At 44.1% G+C, this 21626-nt stretch overlaps 1 protein-coding gene across 2 annotated transcripts in view; it reads right to left on the bottom strand.

The window, feature by feature from the left end:
* Window positions 1-206: 206 nt before the first annotated feature.
* SMAD5 (SMAD family member 5) overlaps window positions 207-21626 on the bottom strand; it is a 104473-nt gene continuing 83053 nt past the window's right edge. For both annotated transcript variants that reach the window (XM_038772328.1, XM_038772327.1), the window contains exons 2-7: window positions 17828-18431; window positions 15694-15945; window positions 10749-10868; window positions 8010-8231; window positions 5438-5694; window positions 207-3936 (exon numbers count right to left, since the gene is read on the bottom strand). In XM_038772328.1, coding sequence (XP_038628256.1) covers window positions 3793-3936; window positions 5438-5694; window positions 8010-8231; window positions 10749-10868; window positions 15694-15945; window positions 17828-18230 — 1398 coding nt within the window. In that variant the 5' untranslated portion in view covers window positions 18231-18431 and the 3' untranslated portion in view covers window positions 207-3792. The remainder of the gene's footprint in view (window positions 3937-5437; window positions 5695-8009; window positions 8232-10748; window positions 10869-15693; window positions 15946-17827; window positions 18432-21626) is intronic.

Here is a 21626-nt window from a genome sequence, read left to right as displayed (position 1 = left end):
TCACTCATCTGTCTCAGAGAATAAATTTGTACCGAATGATTGCAAAATGAGGTCGGTCCCAATTACTCTATTTCCTGTGTTCACATATGGATAAAAATGCCACTCAAATCAAATTGATGACTGATTTTTTTTAAAAAAAACAAATAAACAAAAGAAAGAAAAGAATGCCATTTATGCACAAAATTGATAGGCACACATTTTGCAAGGGGAACCAAGGGTTTATTGAAATATGGGTAGTAAAATGCAAAAATATTATAAGGTTACTGCTCTGACAAAGCACAATACAGCAAAACCAAATACATTTTACAGGGAACAAACAGATAAACAAATGAAACGTTGCTAAAACCATGTTTCCTATAATGTAAACAGAAGCATAATGATTCTGCGTGCGATAGAAACATAAAGCAGGTTTATGGTGCAGCACAATAGAGCGTTTTTATTTTATGCCGATGGTTTGGTCTTTTGTCGATTTTTGCATCCCAAATAGTCTCCTTTGACAAAAAAGAAAAAAGCACAAACATATACCCACACATCCTCAATCTTTGACTGCAACTGCATCAACTTAAAAAAGAAATTTAAAATTTTTTAATATTTACTGGAGTTAAAAAAAAACGATCACATCATGGCTGTGGGACTCAAAATGATGTTAGTTTGTTTAAAGGCCTTTCAAATGGGAATTTTTAACCACTGTCAATATTTCACCCTTTTGAGTCCATCTTCAGCTAGTTTTCTTGTTTCTTAAATCAAAAGGCACTCACATAAAAATCCCTAAAAGAATGCCGACCATGGAAGGGAAGGGACAAGCTCTCTGCACTTGTGAAAATCGGAAGGACTGTTTGAACAAAGAAAAAAAGAATATTCTGTGGATTTGGAGAGGTCAAGCCCCCTTGTGAAAACCTTGTGACAAGTACAAAGGGTTTGGCCCTATGGAAGCTTATTCAACTGATGAAAGATCACCAAATTCCACCAACTTGTTGCCGACTTGTACTTCCCAAGCGCTTAGTACAGTGCTCTGCACACAGTAAGCGCTCAATAAATATGATTGAACTTTATAAGAGGGTAGAACAAAATGAATGCCTGGGGATCACGTTGCTTTTACAACATGCGTGGAGAAAGGCTGGTACGCATTGAATGTTTTCTTATCCACTGCTAAGACTCAATTAATGAGATGGAACGACACCAGATGGGTAGAAGGTGGACCGCCAGGGCCGGCAGCAAAGAACTTTCCTCTCCGGTTTCACCGCTGGGCAGGAGCTACCCCCAGAGTTGGTCCGAACAGGAGTTAAAACCCCCTACACAAATCGGGACGTGGACGACAGCGTCGTCTCTGAAAAAGTCACTGGATTTTGGGGGATGGGAAGAAGCTCTGGACACGTGCAGGGCCCAACTGGCACTACACCCAGCTTCCCCAGAACCTGCATACAGTTTCCATTGCCACGAAAGTCCACGTTAGAAAACACTCATGCCCTCGCACTCCCAGGATCTGACCCCACAGGCACGCGCACAGCTGCTCCTTTCGACCTCGTGGCTTCCGGAAGCCAGAACGCCTCATGCTGGTCAGACAGATCTTCCCTCGTAGCATTTTAGCTAAAAAGAACGGTAAAAAAAAAAAAAAGACCCAATCTGGGAGTGAAATGGTTCAGACCTGGTCTCCCTGTTCAGCCTTGCAAACTGGATATCTATTCTTTGACTCTGACGGGTAACCCACAGTTCATAGGGCCAAACGCTACCATATACAGAATGATGGCCAACTCCTAATAATTTCTGAATCTGCCTACTCAAACTAGCAGTAAAATTCAGAATAGCCATAAACCACTAAGGCCATCAACTACCCGCTGTTCACATAATTAAAACCACGCCCCTCCCTTGTTGAGCTGAGTCTCATCTGATTTTAACCCTGGGTTTTTACCAGCCATTTTTCTTGGGAGCTGGCTCACTAGAAAGACACAGCTTTAGGTAATGCCCAAAGGCTGAAGAGAAACTGCTACTTTGGAAGATTTAGTCCCACAGGGGAGAAGGAATGAGCTCTGTAAATATCAAAGTTGAGAAATGCTCCAACTGTGCAGGGAAAGCTACAGTTTCAGGTTCCAGCTAGAATTTGTGTGGCCTCTCTCTTCAACGGAATGATACCAAACCATCCAAGGGCAGCAATTCATAAAAGCAATAAATAATGGCACGGAAAAGACAAAAAGAGGAACCACCTCCCCTTTCCTCAAAAGTGGACTTTTCTCTCAAAAGACAAAAGAGGAGAAAAAAAATCAACCTGTAATATAGCGTGTCAAAATAGTTATTTCTATACAAAAGAGCTTTACAGCTCCCAAAAGTGTCAGTTCAAAAAGATTTAAGGCATTTGCTAATGGATAATCTCATGACACGTAAACAAGTTTCAAGGGTTTTTTTCTTTTTTAAAAAAACTGCTCTTCCATGTACCATGTGATGCAGGGATGACCACATTAAGCACACATTTTCCCCAAATTCCCTAAAGAAAACTTCCCAAGAGTTCTTTATCCTAGGATTCCAATAGCTAACTACATGACTTTTCAATAAATACTAGTGTTTTTGTGTTTTAATCTCTCATTCGCCTCAACGGGCTACTCACGGAAACAGCTATGTGGTGCCCACATAGGCATTAGACTTGGGGGGAAGGAATCAGAGGGAGATGCGGGACAGATTCAGCCACACTGTCAATTTCGGTGAGCATCAGACAGAAATCCTCAACCATGGGATCCTGCTCCACTATTAAACCATTCAACTGCTACCCAGTCTGAGCTCTGCACCAGAGGCAGACTGAGCCTGTGCCAGGGGCAATATAAGCAAACGCCAAGCGCCGCGACATTGATCCTGGGTAATGAACCGGACTGAGCCAAAAGGCACAAGGAGTTGGATCAAATGCACAGCGACCTTATAATTTAGGTTGAAAAGAACAATTAGGTCGAGAAAACCAAGGCTCTTGCAACTTAAGTATGTATTGTCCTCGACAAATTGTAGTGTTTATACCAATACAAAAAAGGGGGTACCAAAAGGAGAAGCACTAGGGCTGGTTGTCAAGACGGAACAAGATTTTTTCACCCACAAAAGTGCAAAATAAGGTCATCTCAAGTCAAAATTACAGTCCGTAAAATGGTGGCCAAAAGGCAACGTTGCAAAGCACAGCAAGGGCTGGAACTGTGATCCCGGGCTATGGTATTGTGTTCGTGAATGCACTTATCCATAGATGATGCCAAATACTTAATGTCAATTCCTGTGTGTAATAACATAAAAAAATCTATGGGAAAAGATAGATACATGTCACATTATTATGAGGTGAACATTGAACTGTAAAATGCAAAGTGGATTTTGACCATCTAAAATGTATCAATCAGGTAAACAAACTATTCACAAGCTTGAACTGCACCCAATATTGTGAAAAAATGCAGTGTTTATGATTTCTAAAAATATCCACATTAGGTCCCGAGGCGCCAGTATCTTCAGTACTTTTTATTCTCTCTTTCAGTTGAAAATGAATGCCAGATTAAATAGTTTAAATTGAAGGGAAAAAGTACTTGCTCTGCATTTTTTTGAGCGTGGCTAGCACTCAACTCCCACCATATAACACCATGAGAATGGACAAAGAAATGCAGATCCATCACAAAATACAAATGAATTGGTCACAGCAAGGTGGGAAAAAAAACCCAGTGAAAACCATTTCACTTTGTTCTCTGTGGAGCAGCTGACAGCATCCATGCTGAAAGTTTTTCTAAAATTAAAATGAGTTCGCTAACGAAAGAGTCAGAGAAGACACTTTTGGCGGCACTAGGAAACAGAAGAGATGGGGTTAAGAGGAGAGCCCATCTGTGTCAGTACTTTATCCAGCCACTGCAGGGGCCCGTGAAGATGGATTTCAATCCAACACGGAGTACTCGTTACATCTTGCCGATGGTATTCAGCACCCCAACCCTAGGAGAGCAAACACACTGGATATTAGAACTCCCCCCAGACCACAAAGAAGCATATTTATAATTTCAGCAGCATTCTCTCTAATCCACTTGGGGCAAGGCAATATGGGGGTCCGTTGTGGGCAGGGACTGTCTCTGATGCTGAATTGTACTTTTCAAGTGCTTAGTATAGTGTTCTGCACACAGTAAGCACCCAAATATGACTGAATGAGTACACTTGGTAAACATTGATAATGGGCCCCATTCTAATAAATGCAAGGTAGTAGGATCAGGTTTCACATATATTTTACAATTCTGGTAAAAATCACATTCGGGATTCAAAAGTTTCAGGTCTTATTTTAGTCTTGATTTTTACAATGTCCACACAACATGATCTGCATGGTAATCATTTCTGCATTAACATCATGCCTTTCTGACACTGCAAATGACTAAATGAACACTCGTTTTCGTACTCTCTTTGGGCCACGCAAACCTATTAAAATAATAGAGCTTAACCTTATGCTGTTTTCTCTCCCTGGAGCTTCATCTGGCTCCTGCACATCGTTAAGTGCTTATCAAGTGGCAGAAACAAAAGTATTACTAATAATAACCATTCACTATATCGCAGAACTTTAGGCACAGGAACGATTAAGTTCAATAATAAATAATGAGGGTCACGAAACTCAGAAGGTGTGTTACTCAAGTAAAATCCCCTAAGAGGAATAAGAAGTAAATGAAAGGGCCTTCTTCTCAACAAAGGCTATGAAGACGATTAATAAAATCAAAGATATTCACAACCGACTGTGTGGTAATTACAAAAAGACAACAAACTCAATATCACAGCTGATCATGAAGGACTGAGACTTCCTAAGTTTTGCTCACTAGAGAACTCATTTTAGAAAGGAATGAATCAGTGTGGTGTGATAAGTCTCCTATAAATTGCAAAATGGCAGAAAAAAAAATTCTGCTACCCTAAGGAATCGCCTCAGGCCACACTTGCTGGTCTGCCCTCTGAAGATGTTACCAGAAATGGACAGAAGTAGAAACACAACACTAGTTGTTCCCATAAGATAAATACCTTCGGGTAGAATATTTTTTACTACTTATTATTAGCAAATAAAAATATAGTAGGGGTGCTGACATCAAAGGGGTGTTTGGAGTATCTGAATTGCCCCTTGGCCAACGCATTTCTGTCTGGCCACCACCTGGTAGTCATCGTAAGATCTGGTTTCGCCCTGGTGTGTGGAGTCTTAAAAGGCGTGAGTACCATGATGTGAGGATTCTTTAACAACCTAAGCACTGCACCTTAGGAGATCTTACAGCATTAGAATTCTGCACTTGACGTTCTGGGCTAAGAAGCATGGGAATGAATAACTTCTTGTGCTAGAATCACAGTAAGCATCAGTAGACTAGCTTTGCCCCTTTTCCGGGCAGGCTCTTTCTTCCCCGGCGATCTTTCGAGAAATTAAAGTCCTTTGGAATGTGGCATATTGCACACTGATATGACAAGAGAATCCATTTACCTTCACAAAACTCATGCGAATGGTGCACATTTTGGTGAGCTCATACACTGCCTCAAATCCGTGGTTGACAGACTGTGCCAGAAGCTGAGCAAACTCCTGATTGTTAAATATCTTTAGGCTGCAGCCACTAGGAATCTTGCACACAGTGGTAGGGTGAAAACCATGATGGTAGTTGCAGTTTCTACTCTGAACAAATATGCTGCTGTCACTCAAGCACTCAGCATAAACTTCCCCACCAACATAATAAAGATGAACCCCTTAAAATAAAATAAAAAATACAAAAAAAAAACCATGAGTGAGAACTTGGTTGCTGCATTATTTATCTTACACATCAGACTTAATATTCGAAAGGTTCTTCCTACACTGCAAATCACAAATCTTTTCACTATGATCTACAACCAGTAAAGAACACCTCTAATAGCTTTGTTAAAACTAAGCTAGGACTTGGGCATAACAGCCACTAGATGTCCTTCTCTTGCTATTTTTATTGAGATGAGAGTTGGAGGGAGAAGGAAACGAAAATACTTGAAAATACACGCATGAAACTCTGCTTTGGGTTGGTCAGGTGTAGGCGCTAAGCTTCATTTTAGCATTAAGTTAAGAAGCATCTTGCAAAAAAACCAGATCAAAAGGTACCAGGATGCTGCCCGGCCATACAATAGCTTTCTTTAAAGTTCATTTTAATTTTTTTTTTAAATGTGGCTCTTCTATTGTAAGGAATTTAGGTTTTACTTATTTCAAAACAGCCAAGTTAAGAAACATGCTGGGTAATATAAATATGGACAATAGCTGCCCATTTTAGGAATCATATACGAGTGTGTGTATGTGGGAAGTGCATATTTAATTCCTGCAAAGGAAAGGGAAATTTTAATAATAATCTGTTTCTTCTTCTGTCACCATCAGCTCGTTGTGGGCAGGGAATGTGTCTACCAACTCTATTGTATTGTATTCTCCCAAGTGCTCAGTAGAGTAGGCACTTGGAGAAGCAGCGTGGCTCAGTGGAAAGAGCACGGGCTTTGGAGTCAGAGGTCATGGGTTCAAGTCCAGGCTCCGCCAACTGTCAGCCGTGTGACTTTGGGAAAGTCATTTCACTTCTCTGGGCCTCAGTTCCCTCATCTGTAAAATGGGGATTATGACTGTGAGCCCCCCGTGGGACAACCTGATCACCCTGTAACCTCCCCAGCGCTTAGAACAGTGCTTTGCACATAGTAAGCGCTTAATAAATGCCATCATTACTATTATTAATCCTGGCTCAGCCACATGTCTGCTGTATGGCCATGGGCTTCATTTCTGTATGCCTCAGTTAACCTCATCTGTAAAACAGGGATTGAGACTGTGAGCCCCTTGTGGGACAGGGACTGTGTCCACCCCAACTTGCTTGTAACCATCTGGGCGCTTAGTATAGTGCTTGGCACATAGTAAGCACTTAACAAATACCATCATCATTATTATTACAGTATTTTGCACCCAGTAAGTGCTCAATAAATAAGATTGATAGGCAGACCTCAACAGTCTTGGTTTCATGATGCACAATAATATGGCTACCATGAAAAACTGCTCTCGTGGGAGTCTTGTCCCGACTGAGAATATTTTCCTCTTTCTTCCATCCCACAAATCTTAAAAGCTGCTCAAGGTCTATTTCCTTGGATTTATGGGTGGATTTCTAGGAGAGACCAAGTCAGAGGTCACAAATACGTGTTGAGAAGCAGCGTGGCCTAGGGGCAAGAGCCCGGGCTTGGGAATCAGAGGTCGTGGCTTCTAATCCCGGCTCCGCCACTTGTCGGCTGTGTGACCTTGGGCAAGCCACCTCACTTCTCTGTGCCTCAGTTCCCTCATCTATAAAGAGGGATTAGGACTGTGAGCCCCACATGGGACAACCTAATGACCTTGTATCTCCCCTAGTGCTTAGAACAGTGCTTGGCACAAAGTAAGTGCTTAACAAATACCAACATTATTCCTCTAAGCAGGTGACGGAAATCAGAAAAGGAGAGGTGGAAAAATCAAGTCTTTATTGTACTCCCTCAAGAGTTTAGCACAGTGCTCTGCACACAATAAGCACTCAATGAAAACCACTGATTGATTGATTTAAATTACGGTGGGCAAGGGGGAAAGCTTTAGCTGTCTGTTTTGGTCTGTTCACTCTACACCCGACTGCCTAACCCCACCTTCATCCCTGTCTGCTTATTCGAATCCCGGCTCCGCCACGTCTGCTGTGTGACATTGGGCAAGTCACTTAACGTCTCTGAGCCTCAGTTACCTCATCTGTAAAATGGGGATTAAGACTGTGAGCCCCACGTGGGACAACCTGATCACCTTGTATCCCCCCAGCGCTTAGAACAGTGCTTTGCACATAGTAAGCACTTAACAAATGCCATCATTATTATTATTACTATCAGAATTCTATAGCTAAGAGTGCAAAGTGCCAAAATATTCCCAGAAGGCAACTTATCCAGCAAGTTACTCTTAACACTGACATTCAAATTTCCCAGATCTCAGCAAAGTCTCGTCCTTATCCCCGAATGCCATTAAACACTGTGCTTTTAGGAGCTTATATATTACTTCATCGAATTACCTTTCCCGATGTGTCGCCGGGTATTCTCAATCGTGGAATTGCGATTGACATTGGACAACAAACCTAAGCAGAATCTACTTTTGTTGTTCGAAGGGTCCGTGAACCCATCCACTAGGACGCTGGTTGAAGATGTGTGAAAGGCCTCGCCCACACGATTATTTAATTCATAATAGACGATCGAACACCAGTGCTTGGGCTCTTCATAGGCCACAGGCTGGACATCTGCAAACACATTGGGAGAAAGTAGGCATTTTCAGAGGGTTACTCAAATACTCGTGAAATGTATGGATACCAACCTTTTAATGTGGAAAAAAAAAGGGGGAGGACATTTTGAAAAGTGGGGCAAAACTCTGAGAAGTCTAATTGTTTCAGCTCTTGGCCAGATCCACTTCTACTCTGCGAGCTCCTGTGATCTTCTCGAACTTCATGACCTGCAGCCACGCCACGCGAAGAGCCAAAGCCGGGCAAGATGGACTCGTCCCCTGGCCGGATTCTGCTCTGATCGGACAACTTCTAAGGCAGAGCTTCCCTCTCAGAATGCCAGTCCATCAGCACCTCCCTCTGTTGAGGTGAAAGCATGAACTTGGGCTATTTTCCACAAGTGGGTTGCTCATTCGGTACAGTATCAGGGTCTGTACATGCTGTATTCTAAACAAAATCGTTAGGTACGATTTACAGGAAGTTCTGATCGGACCGTGTTCTTTGCTGCTGTTGATCTCCCATACAAGTGGCCAGCCCCATGCTAGGTCCTAAAAAGTGGACAGAAATGCCGACTTCCCCACAAGCCTAGAAAAGTCATTTAAAACTTCCATTAAGTAGAAGCTATGTAAACATGTGGTGTAGTGGATAGGGCCTGGAAGCCAGAGAGCCATGGGTTCTAATCCCATCCACCAATCATCCACTCTGTGGTCCTGGGCAAGTCACTTCACTTCTCTATGCCTCAGTTCTCTCAACTGTAAAATGGGGATTGAGACTGTGAGCCCCATGTGGGACAGGGACTGTATCCAACCCAATTTGCTTGCATCTGCCCCAGTGCTTAGTACAGTGCCTGGCACATAGTAAGCATTTAACCAATACCATAATAATAATTATTATTATTATTATCATCATAGGTCAAGCTAAGCCAATCCAATTACTGCAAGCTCCATAGGGACATTTAAGTCAAAAATGGTTTGACTACGGGTTTCACAGTCCTTTTTCAGGAAAACAAATTCTGAAACACCTAAGCACGAAAACAAAATCATATGTTAGGCCCTCTAACTTGGGAGAGGTTGATTTTTGTGCTCCTCTAACACAGGGCAAAGGTAGAAAAAGCAAGCCAATTCATCCTGATCGGATCCGAACAAACACAAGAAACCAGTAGCCGGTCACCTTCGCACTTTAGGTGTTAGGCAAAGGACTGGCGGCAGAGCCCTGGAGTAATTTCTTTAAATGGTTAACAGCCACTGATCCACAGGAAGCACTTATCAGGTCAGGCTGAAAGGGGGCTGATGTTTCAAAGTTTACCTATTCTTTAACCTGCTGTAATGAATGGATTTAAATCACCAAACATTTGTAAAGGACAAGACTTGGGCTGCTGCCCAGGGTTTGGATCAATAACGGGACACAATTTGGTCAAAAGATACGAGCAAGGAGCTAAGAACAGGCTTAGTCTACTCCAGTCTCTGGCACTCAATAGTACCCTTGACTGACTGATTCCCTTCATTCATTCAATCGTATTTATTGAGCGCTTACTGTGTGCAGGGCACTGTACTAAGCGCTTGGGAAGTACAAGTTGGCAACATATAGAGATGGTCCCTACCCAACAACGGGCTCACAGTCAGGAAGACGGGCTCACTGCCATCTGCTGAGAAAAATTCTGATCAAAAGTATGGAAAAAAAAATTGCTGGCTTTCACATTTTTTTCTTGCTGGCACTGGGCACTGGTCATGGCATCTCTTTGACCCACAGTTACATGATGCCCAGTGCCCAGCACAGAGAGGTGGCTTTCTGCAAGGCATGTAAACCCAAGTTGGGGAGAGGGAGGGATCTGCCTCAAAAACACAGCCACTTCTTCCCCTCCTTCCCTCCTCCTTGCACAGAGCTGTCAGTGGCAGTTCCTGGCCTCTGTCTCTCCTAGGTCATCTGACTTGGGTCCCGGGAGAAGGCTCATCTCTCCCAGATGTAACGGGTGAGTTGCCCGCTCCCTGGGCAGGCAGGCATGGGAGCTCCCCACTCTTTCCTGCCTAAGGGCCACTGTACAGAGGCGATGGGATTCTTCCTGCCACTACTCCAGATGTACAGACACTGAATATTTTTATGGGCTTTAGGGACACATCCAATCTTTACTGATGGTTGGCAACCCTGCTGCTGCTGCGTTCTGGGCTTTGCCACACTGTTGCTGTGACGCTGTCGGCTCATCCTGTCCCCAATCAGCTCGGGAGTATAAAATGAAAAGAGCAACGGAGTGTTACCGAAGCCATTGTGTCTGTTGTACTGTCGAATGGTTACCACCACTCAATCTATTAATCAATTCTAATTGAGTACTTGCAAAAGGTAGGCATATTACTACATCCACTGAGAAAACAGAAACACAAAACTACTATACTGTCCCAAGTCCTTACCAAATGAATGGTATTTTTTTTTCCTTTCTTCAACGTTGGAGGAAAATGCCTAGAAATACCTAGAAGTCTTAAAGAGCACAAAGTCACCCAATTGCACCGGGAAACATAATTTAGTATCACAAAACATAAATCTTACCTCTGTTAGCTATATTTGGCATAATTTGTGGAATCATACTACTGCTTGTTTCCATTGACTGAGAATTATCTTGCCCCATCTGGTCATCGGGAGGCATATACGCGGGGGGAGGAGTATCGGCTACAAGCCAAAAGACAAGAAAAAGAAAGATGGAAACACACCTGATTTTTGAAACCAAAGGAAGACGGGCATCATCACATGACAGTGCCCCGGCTCAGGCTCAAATCCCAGGGCCCCCACACAACCCCTGATGGGGCTCTCCCACTTGGCTCAAGGCTTCTTCGCCACACAGCTGCTCCTGAGATTTTGGGTGTGTCCTGCACAACAGCAGTAACAGAAGGACCCTGGGCCTGAGGTTTAAATTAGCTTCTCCTCCTAATCGGTACTTATCCTTTCTCTTCCGGTTGGGACCGCTGGAAGCCAAATTCATCACGCAGGGGGAAAATCCAATGGGTGCCTACGCCGATCCATCTGGAGTGTCCAGCTTGTCATAACCCACAGAAAACCCCTACAGATGCATCGACAATGCCTGAAAGCTGCGAAGATTTACCGATAAGTCTGACGGCTCCCGTACTTGGAAAAATTTAAGTGGCACTCGCCCAATTTTGCCCAGCTGCTCCAACAGAACACAAAGTTCAGGGAGGAGAAACCCATATGTGTCCAAATGCTGAATTGGCAGCAGGGAAGAAAGGTTGAGATTTCCCATGTATCACTTCTTATCGGTAACCACAGATGCAGATGAGAAGCAGCGTGGCTTATCGGAAAGAGCACGGGCTTGGGGGTCAGATTGTGAGTTCTAATCCCAGCTCTGCCACTTGTCAGCTATGTGACTTCGGGCAAGTCACTTAACTCCTCTGTGCCTCAGTCACCTCATCTGTAAAAGAGGGATTAAGACTGAGAGCCCCACGTGGGACAACCTGATTACCTTGTATCTACTCCAGTGCTTAGAATAGTGCTTGGCACATAGTAAGCGCTTAAATACCATCGTTATCCTAACTATGCCTGCAGCCAAGTCACAACCCTTACCATTTGTACTTAAAATGTTGACATGGGAAAGTATGGAATGATTAAAACTATAGAAGACACAAAGCAATTTTACAAGGTAGAGAAAACAGACAGTTCATTAATGTTGTCTGTAAACACTCAAAGTGCCTGCACAGGGGGCTGAATGTCACAGGAATGCTTTGGCTTTGCTCCCATAGCGGGAGCCAGAAAGGGATCCGATACTTTACTCTGCTGCCCATGTCATTTTTCTACAAAGCCATTCAGTCCATGTTTCCCCACTCCTCAGGAACCTCCAGTGGTTGCCCACTCACCTCCACATCAAACGGAAACTCCTTACTTACCATAAGCTCTGAAGTACTCAATCGTTTTTTCTTCTCCTACCACACCTCCCTGATTTCCTACAACCCAGCCTGCATACTTCGCTTCTCAAATGCCAGTTTACTGTACCTTAATCCCATCTATCTCACCGTCGACCACTGGCCTGGAATGTACTTCATCTTTATATCCAACAGATGATGACTCTCCCTACCTTCAAAGCCTTATTAAAATCACATCTCCTCCAAGAGGCCTTCCCTGACTAATCTCTAATTTCCTCTTCTTCCACTCCCTTCTGTGTTGCCCTGGCATATGTAGCTTTTGTTCACCACTCCCAAAGCCCCACAGCACTTATGGACATATCTGTAAATTAATTATTATTTAATAATAATAATAATAAGTATTGATGGCATTTTTTAAGTGCTTACTATGCGCCAAGCACTGTTCTAAGCACTGGGGGGGATACAAGGTCATCAGGTTGTCTCACATGGGGCTCACAGTCTTCATCCCCATTTTACAGATGAGGTAACTGAGGCACAGAGAAGACAAGTGACTTGCCCAAAGTCACACAGCAGACAAGTGGCAGAGCCGGGATTAGAACCCACAAACTTTGACTCCCAAGCCCGGGCTCTCTCCACTGAGCCATGCTGCTTCTCTAGTTAATGTCCATCTTCCCCCTCTAGACTGTAAGCTCGGTGTACGCAGGGAACATGTCTAGAAAGTCTGTGGTACTGTACTCTCCCAAATGTTTAATTCAGTGCTCTGTACACAGTGCTCAAAAAATACAATTGATTGAAATGCCCAGCATCTATAATTTTCCATCTCAGTTTCAACAGTCACATGGCTTCCTTCTCCCACACCTTTTGACTAGACTTTAGACAATCTTAAAAGCAAGTTTTTAGATTATCCTATCTAGCCTCCCTATTAACGCAGCACCTCAAACCTCTTCCTACTCTCGTACTTCCGACAGAGGGGACCGTACCTATCGTTCCTCTCAAACTCTCTAGCCTCTACGCATCCTTCCATTCTGCCCCAAACTTCCGGGCACCCTCCAACTGATGCACCTCCAAGCCCCTACTCTTCCTTTAATGATCCCCTGCAAGACTCACTTCTTCCCTGGAAATCTGGTCCGGAGCCACATTGACCTTTAAAGATGCTCACCACCAACTCACTGACTCAACACTAAAGTTTCTGTGCCACTCACATGTTTCTATCCCTCCTTCATAGACCCACTGCCTCCACACACCTGGGATTGTTCTCACTTTAGATGATGAATATAAAGACGAGAAGCAGCGTGTTTTCAGGTTCAGGGATAAAGAAGCTCAACCATCTCCTGCCCTTCAGCCAGCACAGGAGGATCAAACTGTGGCTGACGCTGGCCAGGATTTTTAAGCCCCTCCACTGATTCTCCCCACTTCCCCGCTCTCTACAGACTCACCTCATGGGAAGCAGCAGGGTCTAGTGGGAGGAGGAGGGGCCAGGAAGTCGGAGGATCTGGGTTCTAATCCCAGCTCCACCACTTAACTGCTGTGTGGCCTCGGGCAAATCACTTAACTTCTCTGGGCATCTGCAAACTGGGAATTTGTTACCTATTCTTTCCCCTACATATACTGCGAGCCTTATGTGGAACCTGAGTATCCTGTACCTTCCCTAGTGCTTAGTATAGTGCTTGGCACATAGCATTTAACCAATCCCACAATTATTATGATTATCATTATCTCCACTTTAGTCTTGGCTCGGGATCATTTTCTCCAGACACCAAAACCTACTGGCCATCCAGCACACCCTCTTGCCTCTCTTCCACCACTAATCCAATCCTGCATGCCACACTCCCTAGCCCAGAATGCCCTCCCCAATCCTCTCTACCTCTCCCCAACTGAAGCCTAGTATAGCAAGCACTGCAACTAGGAATTAGGAGACCCCAAGTTCTAGCCCCAGCTCTACCACTAGCCCTCTCTATGAACTTGGGCAAGTCACTTACCCTCTCTATGACTTAGTTTCTTCATCTGTATAATGTGGATAACGTTCCCTCTCTCTCCCTACCTCTTACGCTGCGAGCTCCGAGTTTGTTGGATCTGATTTACCTTGGTTCTATCCCAACACTTAGTAACTATCATTATTATGAAAACAATACTACTTAAGCCTACTCTTCCCCACAAAGATTAATCCAAACTTACAACAGTAACCTTTTTACTCCAGCAACTTCCTCTTATTTCTACACACCTATTGTTTGGCGATGATAATAATGGTATTTACTAAGTCTTTACTATCTGTCAAAGCACTATGCTAAACACTGGGATACAACAAGATTATCAAAAGGGACACAGTTCCTGTCCCTAATAGTCCTCACAACCTAAGAGGTAGGGAGAGTGGGTAACTGATTCCCCATTTACAGATGAAGTGGCAGGCCCAGAGAGGTTAAGCCACTTGCTCAAGGTTACACAGCACTCACAAGTTCACCTTCTTTTGGCAAAGATTGGCTTTGTTCAAACTGGCATGCTTGTCACTTACCTCTCTATATCCACAAAACTTTAATGTATTTAGGGGCAGGAGGAATTTCTTCTCCTTCTAGCCCAGAACCCGTGAGCCTCTGAACTCAGTGGGGGCCTACTACCTCATTGCCTTAACTGGAGCAAAGTCAAGGAGAAGCAGTGATTGAGGAAGAGCTTGATTCGACTCCAGATGAGGCTGACCAATGGTCAGATGCCATCATACATATGATCATCCCTAGCCTAAATGGGGTCTAGAAAATGGTTAGCATTCACTTAATTTTTCAACACTCATCAAAGTATATAAAAATAAAGTAGCTTAGTATAAACATGTAGACCATACTGATGGCAATAAATGGATCATTTTATCAACAACTCTGGGCTCGGAATGGAGTGGGCTGAAAGCTTCCCACTACTACCCTGTTACTTCTCAGCAATATTCTTAGGCCAGAACCACTGGCAGGAGGAGGATTTCTGGGTCTCTCCCGAGGCCAAGTGTGGTCAACAGACCCGCCTGAATCTCCTCCCAGGTTAAAAATGGGATCCAGATGACTCCCCCTCACTCCCCCCACCCCTGCCATACACACACCCCAAATCCATCCATTTCCCTTCTCAATTATCCCTAACAATCAGTCACCAACATTTGGGGTCCTGGGACATCTGAATTTTAATACATTCAACTGGGGAAGAGAAAATACTAAATGCTTTCTGCAAAGCCCCAAGATATTCTGTTTAAAAGCGAGTTGAACCTAAAAATGAAGAGTCTTACAAATAATTGAAAATTGTACCTAAAGCCTCACTCTTCGATGTTACTAACTTATTTATCATTTAAGCGTGTGACTGGACCATTTAAGAAATTGATAAGAAAATGCTCCCAATTACTCCAAAAGATAATTCAGGTCAAAAATCAAAACTAAAATAGCTGAAAGCACTGCAACAATACTTGGAAAAATGCAGCATAAAAGAGGTGCATCTAGTGAGATTCAGGGTCTGCAGACCAAAATCCAGCAATAGTAAAGCATTCAGAGATAACACATGACCGGCCAGAGAGAAAGGGATTTCATCCCTGTTTTGGTTTGGCTCGTGCTAACGTAAAGCCTTTAGTTCCAATGAACATCCCGACTGTTCGCTTTTACCTGGAAGCTGAAACGGGCTTGCCGGCCCCGAGCTGGCTGGTGAGCTGGGGTACGTGCTGCTGGCTGGTGAGGGAGGATAAGGGCTATTGGGAGACAGGGGAAAGGGAGTGTTGTTGGGCTGCTGGAAGGAGTCTGGAAACGTGGCGTTCTGTGGCATGTGGGGTTCATTGTGGCTTAGATTCCTGAACTGGACCAGAAGGCTGTGTTGCGGATTGAACTCGCTATGCCTGGGCACCAATACCGGAGGCAAGACTGGAAGACAAAAACCAAGAGATAAGCGCTTAGTACAGTGCTCTGTGCCCAGTAAGTGCTCAGCAAATACCACTGACTGATTAAGACACTGAAAGCCTGGTGACAGTCAACTACAAATAAAGCTCTGCCCCCTTTCCTGTGACTCCTTAGGATTCACCTCCTCTAGCCCTCGATTGACTGCAGCTTGCTTGCCCAGTGAGGCAGCATTAGGGCTACTTAACCCCAGATTGATCAAAATTCCAGGGCCAAGTCCAACCCAAGCTAAGTTCAAAAAGTGTTTGGGCAGAGACCAAAGGGGAAAGGTTGCATACTGGCTGGTTGCTCCTCTGAGCTGAGGGAACAATCAAACAAGATTCCTTCCATGCTGCAGGTGTAGGACTGGTTGAGGACCACAGGCCTTTCCTGCTTGATTCCCACCAACGGAAGGCCTGAAATTGGGCTACAAATCCAAGCCCGGGGCATGCTGCTCTGGCTCTCGAGTCTGTATCCGGGATGGAACGCCTGGTCCAGAGGTGAGTGAAGACCTAATGGAGGTGAGTGGTGAATACCAAACCTTGGCCGCCACCTCTTCCCCAAGCAATTCAGCTGCTACTCCAAACTGCCGGGAGCCAGGCCAGATCTGGAGGCAAGCGGAGATCTACGGCACAGACCGACTTTAGCTTTTGGGGCTTAACTCTAAGATGTTCCAGAGCAGGTACAAATGGCATTTCAGTGGGTGTCAGGTAAAAGAGAATGGGTTTGTGTTCTAATCCCGGCTCTGCCGGTTGCCTGCTGTGTGACCTCGGGCAAGCCACTTAACTAGTTTGCCCTTCAGTTTGCTCATCTGGAAAATGGGGATACAATACCTGTACTCCTCCCTCCTTAGACTGTGATACGGAGGTGGGACGAGGAACACCTCCAGCCTGACTCACTTGTATCTACCCTAGCTCTTAAACAGTGCTTGACACACAGTAAGCGCTTAATAAATTCCATAATAATAATAATACTAATGGTATTTATTACTATGTGCCAAGCACTGTTCTAAGCGCTGGGGTAGATACAAGGTAATTAGGTTGTCCCACGTGGGGCTCACAGTCTTAATCACCATTTAATCACTAGAGGTATTCAGAATGAGTAGTTCAGAATGCTGAACGGCACCCCCAGAATTCTTCATGTACACATTACTTATGGCCAGGCGACCCCACAGTCTATTTGCTTCCCTACCCTGTGCTTCTGAGTTGGAGATCCACATTCTGGGGCAGGAGTGTATGGCAGAAAATACTGCTTCGACAGGAAGAAAGTTTGGGGCTTAAGATATCTGCTCTCACAGAGCATTTTAAAATTCTACCATCAAAAAATTGATTCTAATACCCAAAAAGTCTCTTCAGTATACTATTCTCCAAAATGGGTCAACAGACCTCAGCTCTCCCTATCTTCAACGCCCTCCTGAAAGCTTATCTCCTCCAAAAGGCCTTCCCCGATTCATTTCCACTTTCCCTAGTCTATGCCCTCACCGACTCCCACTTCAACACCGCCTGAGCACTCGGCAACTCACAGGCTCCCAAACGTACATTGCCGACCTTCCCTATTACATATTCTACCACTAACTCAATGGTAGTAAAATGGATCCCCTTTTCCTCTTATCTTAAAATTATTCTAGTGTCCACCCTACTCCCGGGATAGAAGGAAAGTTCCTTGAGGACAAGTTCCACACCCACTAATTCTCCCGTCCATTCCCAAGTGCTTTATCCCCAGGAGATTGATTAATCAAGTCCTCAACTCTTGCTAAAAATACTCCCTAGCATCCACTTTTACTCTGACTTGTCTGCTACCCTTCGAGCATTGACCTCCCATGCCTCCCCCATAAGAGCCCATTCAAATGGCACGGAAGGCCTGATCACACCTGGACTCTCCACTCTCTTGTAGTGGTACGGATTAATACACACTTCCTTCTGCTTAGACCCAAAGGGAAATTCACACATATCTAATGGTTTCAGCTCATGGTGGCTCTGCAAATCTGGCCAGCGCCAAACCCGGCAGTAGATAACATGGGGCAGGCCCTTTCGGTGGGAAACCTGAAGGCGCCCATCAAGGGAGCGAGGAATGGTCACGCATTTGCTGGGCTGCCCGGGGCTGCTCAAGGCTTTCTCCAGCTCCTCCATGGCGCCCTTCTTCTTTTTTAACTTTTTCACCAGGGCATCGACAGCTTTCTCTGCCCATTTCTCCTCTTCGTCGCCTTGTTTCCAGCCCAATAAGCGCTTCACGGCTGGGCTAGTAAAAGAGAACAGGCTGGCCATGGACGTCATTTGATATCAATCTTCAGGGAACCTTCTTGCCGCCAAAAAGCCAGTGCCAAGTGGAAGCGGGGATCGCAGACAATTCAACAAAATGCTGTTTCTCCACGAAGAGCACCCAGAACTGACTGAAGGGAACACGGGGAGGGCAGGGCTTCACTTATCAATCTTCATCAAAGCTGGGGAAGGGTATTTTTCCCAGCCTTTCAAGTCCTATAATTAAAAAATAAAAAAATAAAAATTTAAAAAAACTCAACCAGAGTGAGAAAGATGAACAACAGAAATCCAATGGATGAAAAACATCAATATCATGAAGTTATTCTTTTCAGAAGCCACAAACCCAATGCACGGAGATGATAAAAAACTGTTTTTCTGATCAAAGTTTAGGATTAAAGTTGTTTTAATCTTATACTGAGAGTTCTTCATTTCTCACTTCTTTTTCGCTCACCACTCAAACCTCTGGCAAAAAGCAGTGGAGACAGAAGGGTTCACCCATCATCAGAAGCAGCATTTCCTTTCCCCGCTAACAAGCCTCCACCCCCAACCCCAATTACCAAGATAAATGCTTCGATTCTACAGAGTGATTTGCCAGGGAACCTGCAGCCCATAAATGTCCTTCTGGATTAGATCCGCATGCAGGTTTCATCTGTCCAAAATGGATGCTTTAATTGACTGTGCACGGGGCGATGGGCGTTATTACGACCTTTGTGATACTCCCTTTTCTGTCAAGGAGAAGGCAAAAACATAAACTAGAATGTTCTGTGTGCCTTGGGCCAGAAACTTAGGATCAGGATTTCAAATTAAGGGCACTGAGAAAATACGATAATGTGCTGAACTATATTAGACTGCAATGTAAAGATTCCAAGTTAACTAGGTTACATTAAATGAATGTTAAAGATGGTTAGAAACTTTCGACGGGAGAAAAATTCTTTCTGAATTCATATTTGTTAAATCCATGGGGTATGGAAAACTCCAAAACATCCCAAGATTAAATCATGAGTAGTGAATCAACAGCTGTTAATTTTATCATTTGTTTTGGGATACAATGAAAGATTTTAATATTTTCTTGTGTGCTTGGAGTTTTTATGTGTCACAATGCCCATACTTTACAAATTGTAAGGCTCAGCAGCTTCCCATAAGGCTAGTCTACTCAAATTCCTCCAATTAAAATAATTTGGAATCTGTAATTTCTTGCATTACAGAATGCAATTATGTCTAATAGAAAATCATTAACTAGAACCACCATTTTGTGAATAGATGGGATGGGTTCATCCAAGCAGGCTACAAAAACAGAATCCCCCAAAATGTCAAAGATCATTTATTTTCACACCGGACTAAATGTCCTAAAATACAACTGGGGAAGCAATCACAGTGCCCAGAAGGCTAACTTACGGAATGCTAATAATATTTAGCTAAAACGGGGAATGTTTTGTCTTCCCTAAAGCCTTACCTGAGGTATATTCTGAGGAGTAGATGTACAATATAAAAGGCCTGGCTAAAAGAAGTGATTTTGAATGGTTTCGTTTCAGAAAATGAGGGGGGAAAAACAGAAAAAAAGCTATCATGAGGAGTACTGTTCCATGAAATGCTAATAAGATTTAACCGCAGTGGCATAGTGCTCTGCTTTGCGCTCAAATCAGACCAGTGTAAATCTGTTTTTAAAAGCAGGAGTAGCGTTGACAAGGGGAAGCGATGTGCAGTGGCACTTAACTGATAAGAGCTGGTAAAATCCCCTGTGAGTAACTACACAGGCAATCACAGACAATGAGCAGCTGGTGAAAGGCAGGAGGAGAGCTTGGAGAAAGGATGTCAGTAACAAAAGAGGCTTCCTTTCTTGCTACCATGATTGCCAAACAATATTGTCTCTCTGCTCCTGAAAAATTAAAGCATAGGACTCATGCTGGAACAGAGGGCATCTGCACATGCCAAGTCACAAATTCTTCATGGTTAAGAATTAAAAATGAACACGGGCAGGGTTTATGGATAAAGGTCAATCAAATACCAAGAAAACTAAAAAGACATAACCCTGCACTTTTAAAGAAATTCAGATTCAGGAAGCAGGCCCAAATTAGACTGTTACTGACCACAGGTGATGCTGAATATGCTGGGTACTCCCTAACACTTTTATTCTAAAATTGGATCCTTTTAAATGTGGAGTCCTCAGAAGAGCTTTCAGAGCTACGTTTCCAAAAGGATCGATGAGCATCGACACAAGCAACATGAGAAAGGCTAGCTTCATGAGTTCCCCTGAGATCCCTCATTTAGCAAGTAAGAAAAACTAATAGGGCTGTACATAACCTTCTTGTGGGCAAGGATCAGGCCGACCAACTCTATTCTATCGTATTCTCCCACGTGCTCAGTACGATGCTCTGCACACAGTAAGCGCTCACTGACTGATTTCAATTTAAAATAATAATGAGGATAACATGGCATTTATTAAACTCTTCCTCTGTGCCAAAACACTGTGCTAAGGCAGATGCAAATAGTCAGAGGCAGTGTGGCCTAAGGGGAAACAGCACAGGCCCGGTGATTCAGCATCTAGCTCCAATTCCAAAACTTAACTGCTGCATGACCTCGGGCAAGGCACTAAGCTTCTTCTAATTATCTCATTCTAAAATAAAATAATAATGAAGGCATTTGTTAAGCGTTTACTATGTGCAAAGCACTGTTCTAAGCGCTGGGGAGGATACAAGGTGATCGGGTTGTCCCACATAGGGCTCACAGTCTTAATCCCCATTTTACAGATGAGGTAACTGAGGCGCAGAGAAGTTAAGTCACCCAGCTGACAATTGGCGGAGCAGGGATTTGAACCCATGACCTCTGACTCCCAAGTCCATGCTCTTTCCACTGAGCAACGCTGCTATCTACTCCAGCATTTGACACAGAGTAGATGTTGAACAATACCAATAATATTAATTCATTCACTCGGATTTACTGGGCACTTACTGTGCAGAGCACTGTTCTGAGCGATTGGAAAGTACAATTCGGCAACATATAGAGACAGTCCCTGCCCAACAACGGGCACAGTCTAAGAAGCGGGAGTCAGACAGCAAAACAAAATAGGTAGACAGGTGTCAATACCATCACAATAAATAGAATTATAGATACATACACATCATCAATAAAATAGAGTAATTAATATGTACAAATATACACAAGTGCTATGGGGAGGGGAAGGGGTAGGGCAGAGGGAGGGAGTGGGGGTGATGGGGAGGGGAGGAGGAGCAGAGGATAAGGGGGGGGGCTCAGACTGGGAAGGCCTCCTGGAGGAGGTGAGCTCTCAGTAGGGCTTTGAAGGGAGGAAGAGAGCCAGTTTGGTGGATGTGTGGAGGGAGGGCATTCCAGGCCCAAGGTAGGATGTGGGCCAGGGGTCGACGGCGGGACAGGCAAGAACGAGGCACGGTGAGG

The sequence above is a fragment of the Tachyglossus aculeatus genome, chromosome X1 (genome assembly GCF_015852505.1).
Source record: "Tachyglossus aculeatus isolate mTacAcu1 chromosome X1, mTacAcu1.pri, whole genome shotgun sequence".
Classification (NCBI taxonomy): domain Eukaryota; kingdom Metazoa; phylum Chordata; class Mammalia; order Monotremata; family Tachyglossidae; genus Tachyglossus; species Tachyglossus aculeatus.
This window is presented reverse-complemented; position numbering and strand designations above follow the sequence as displayed.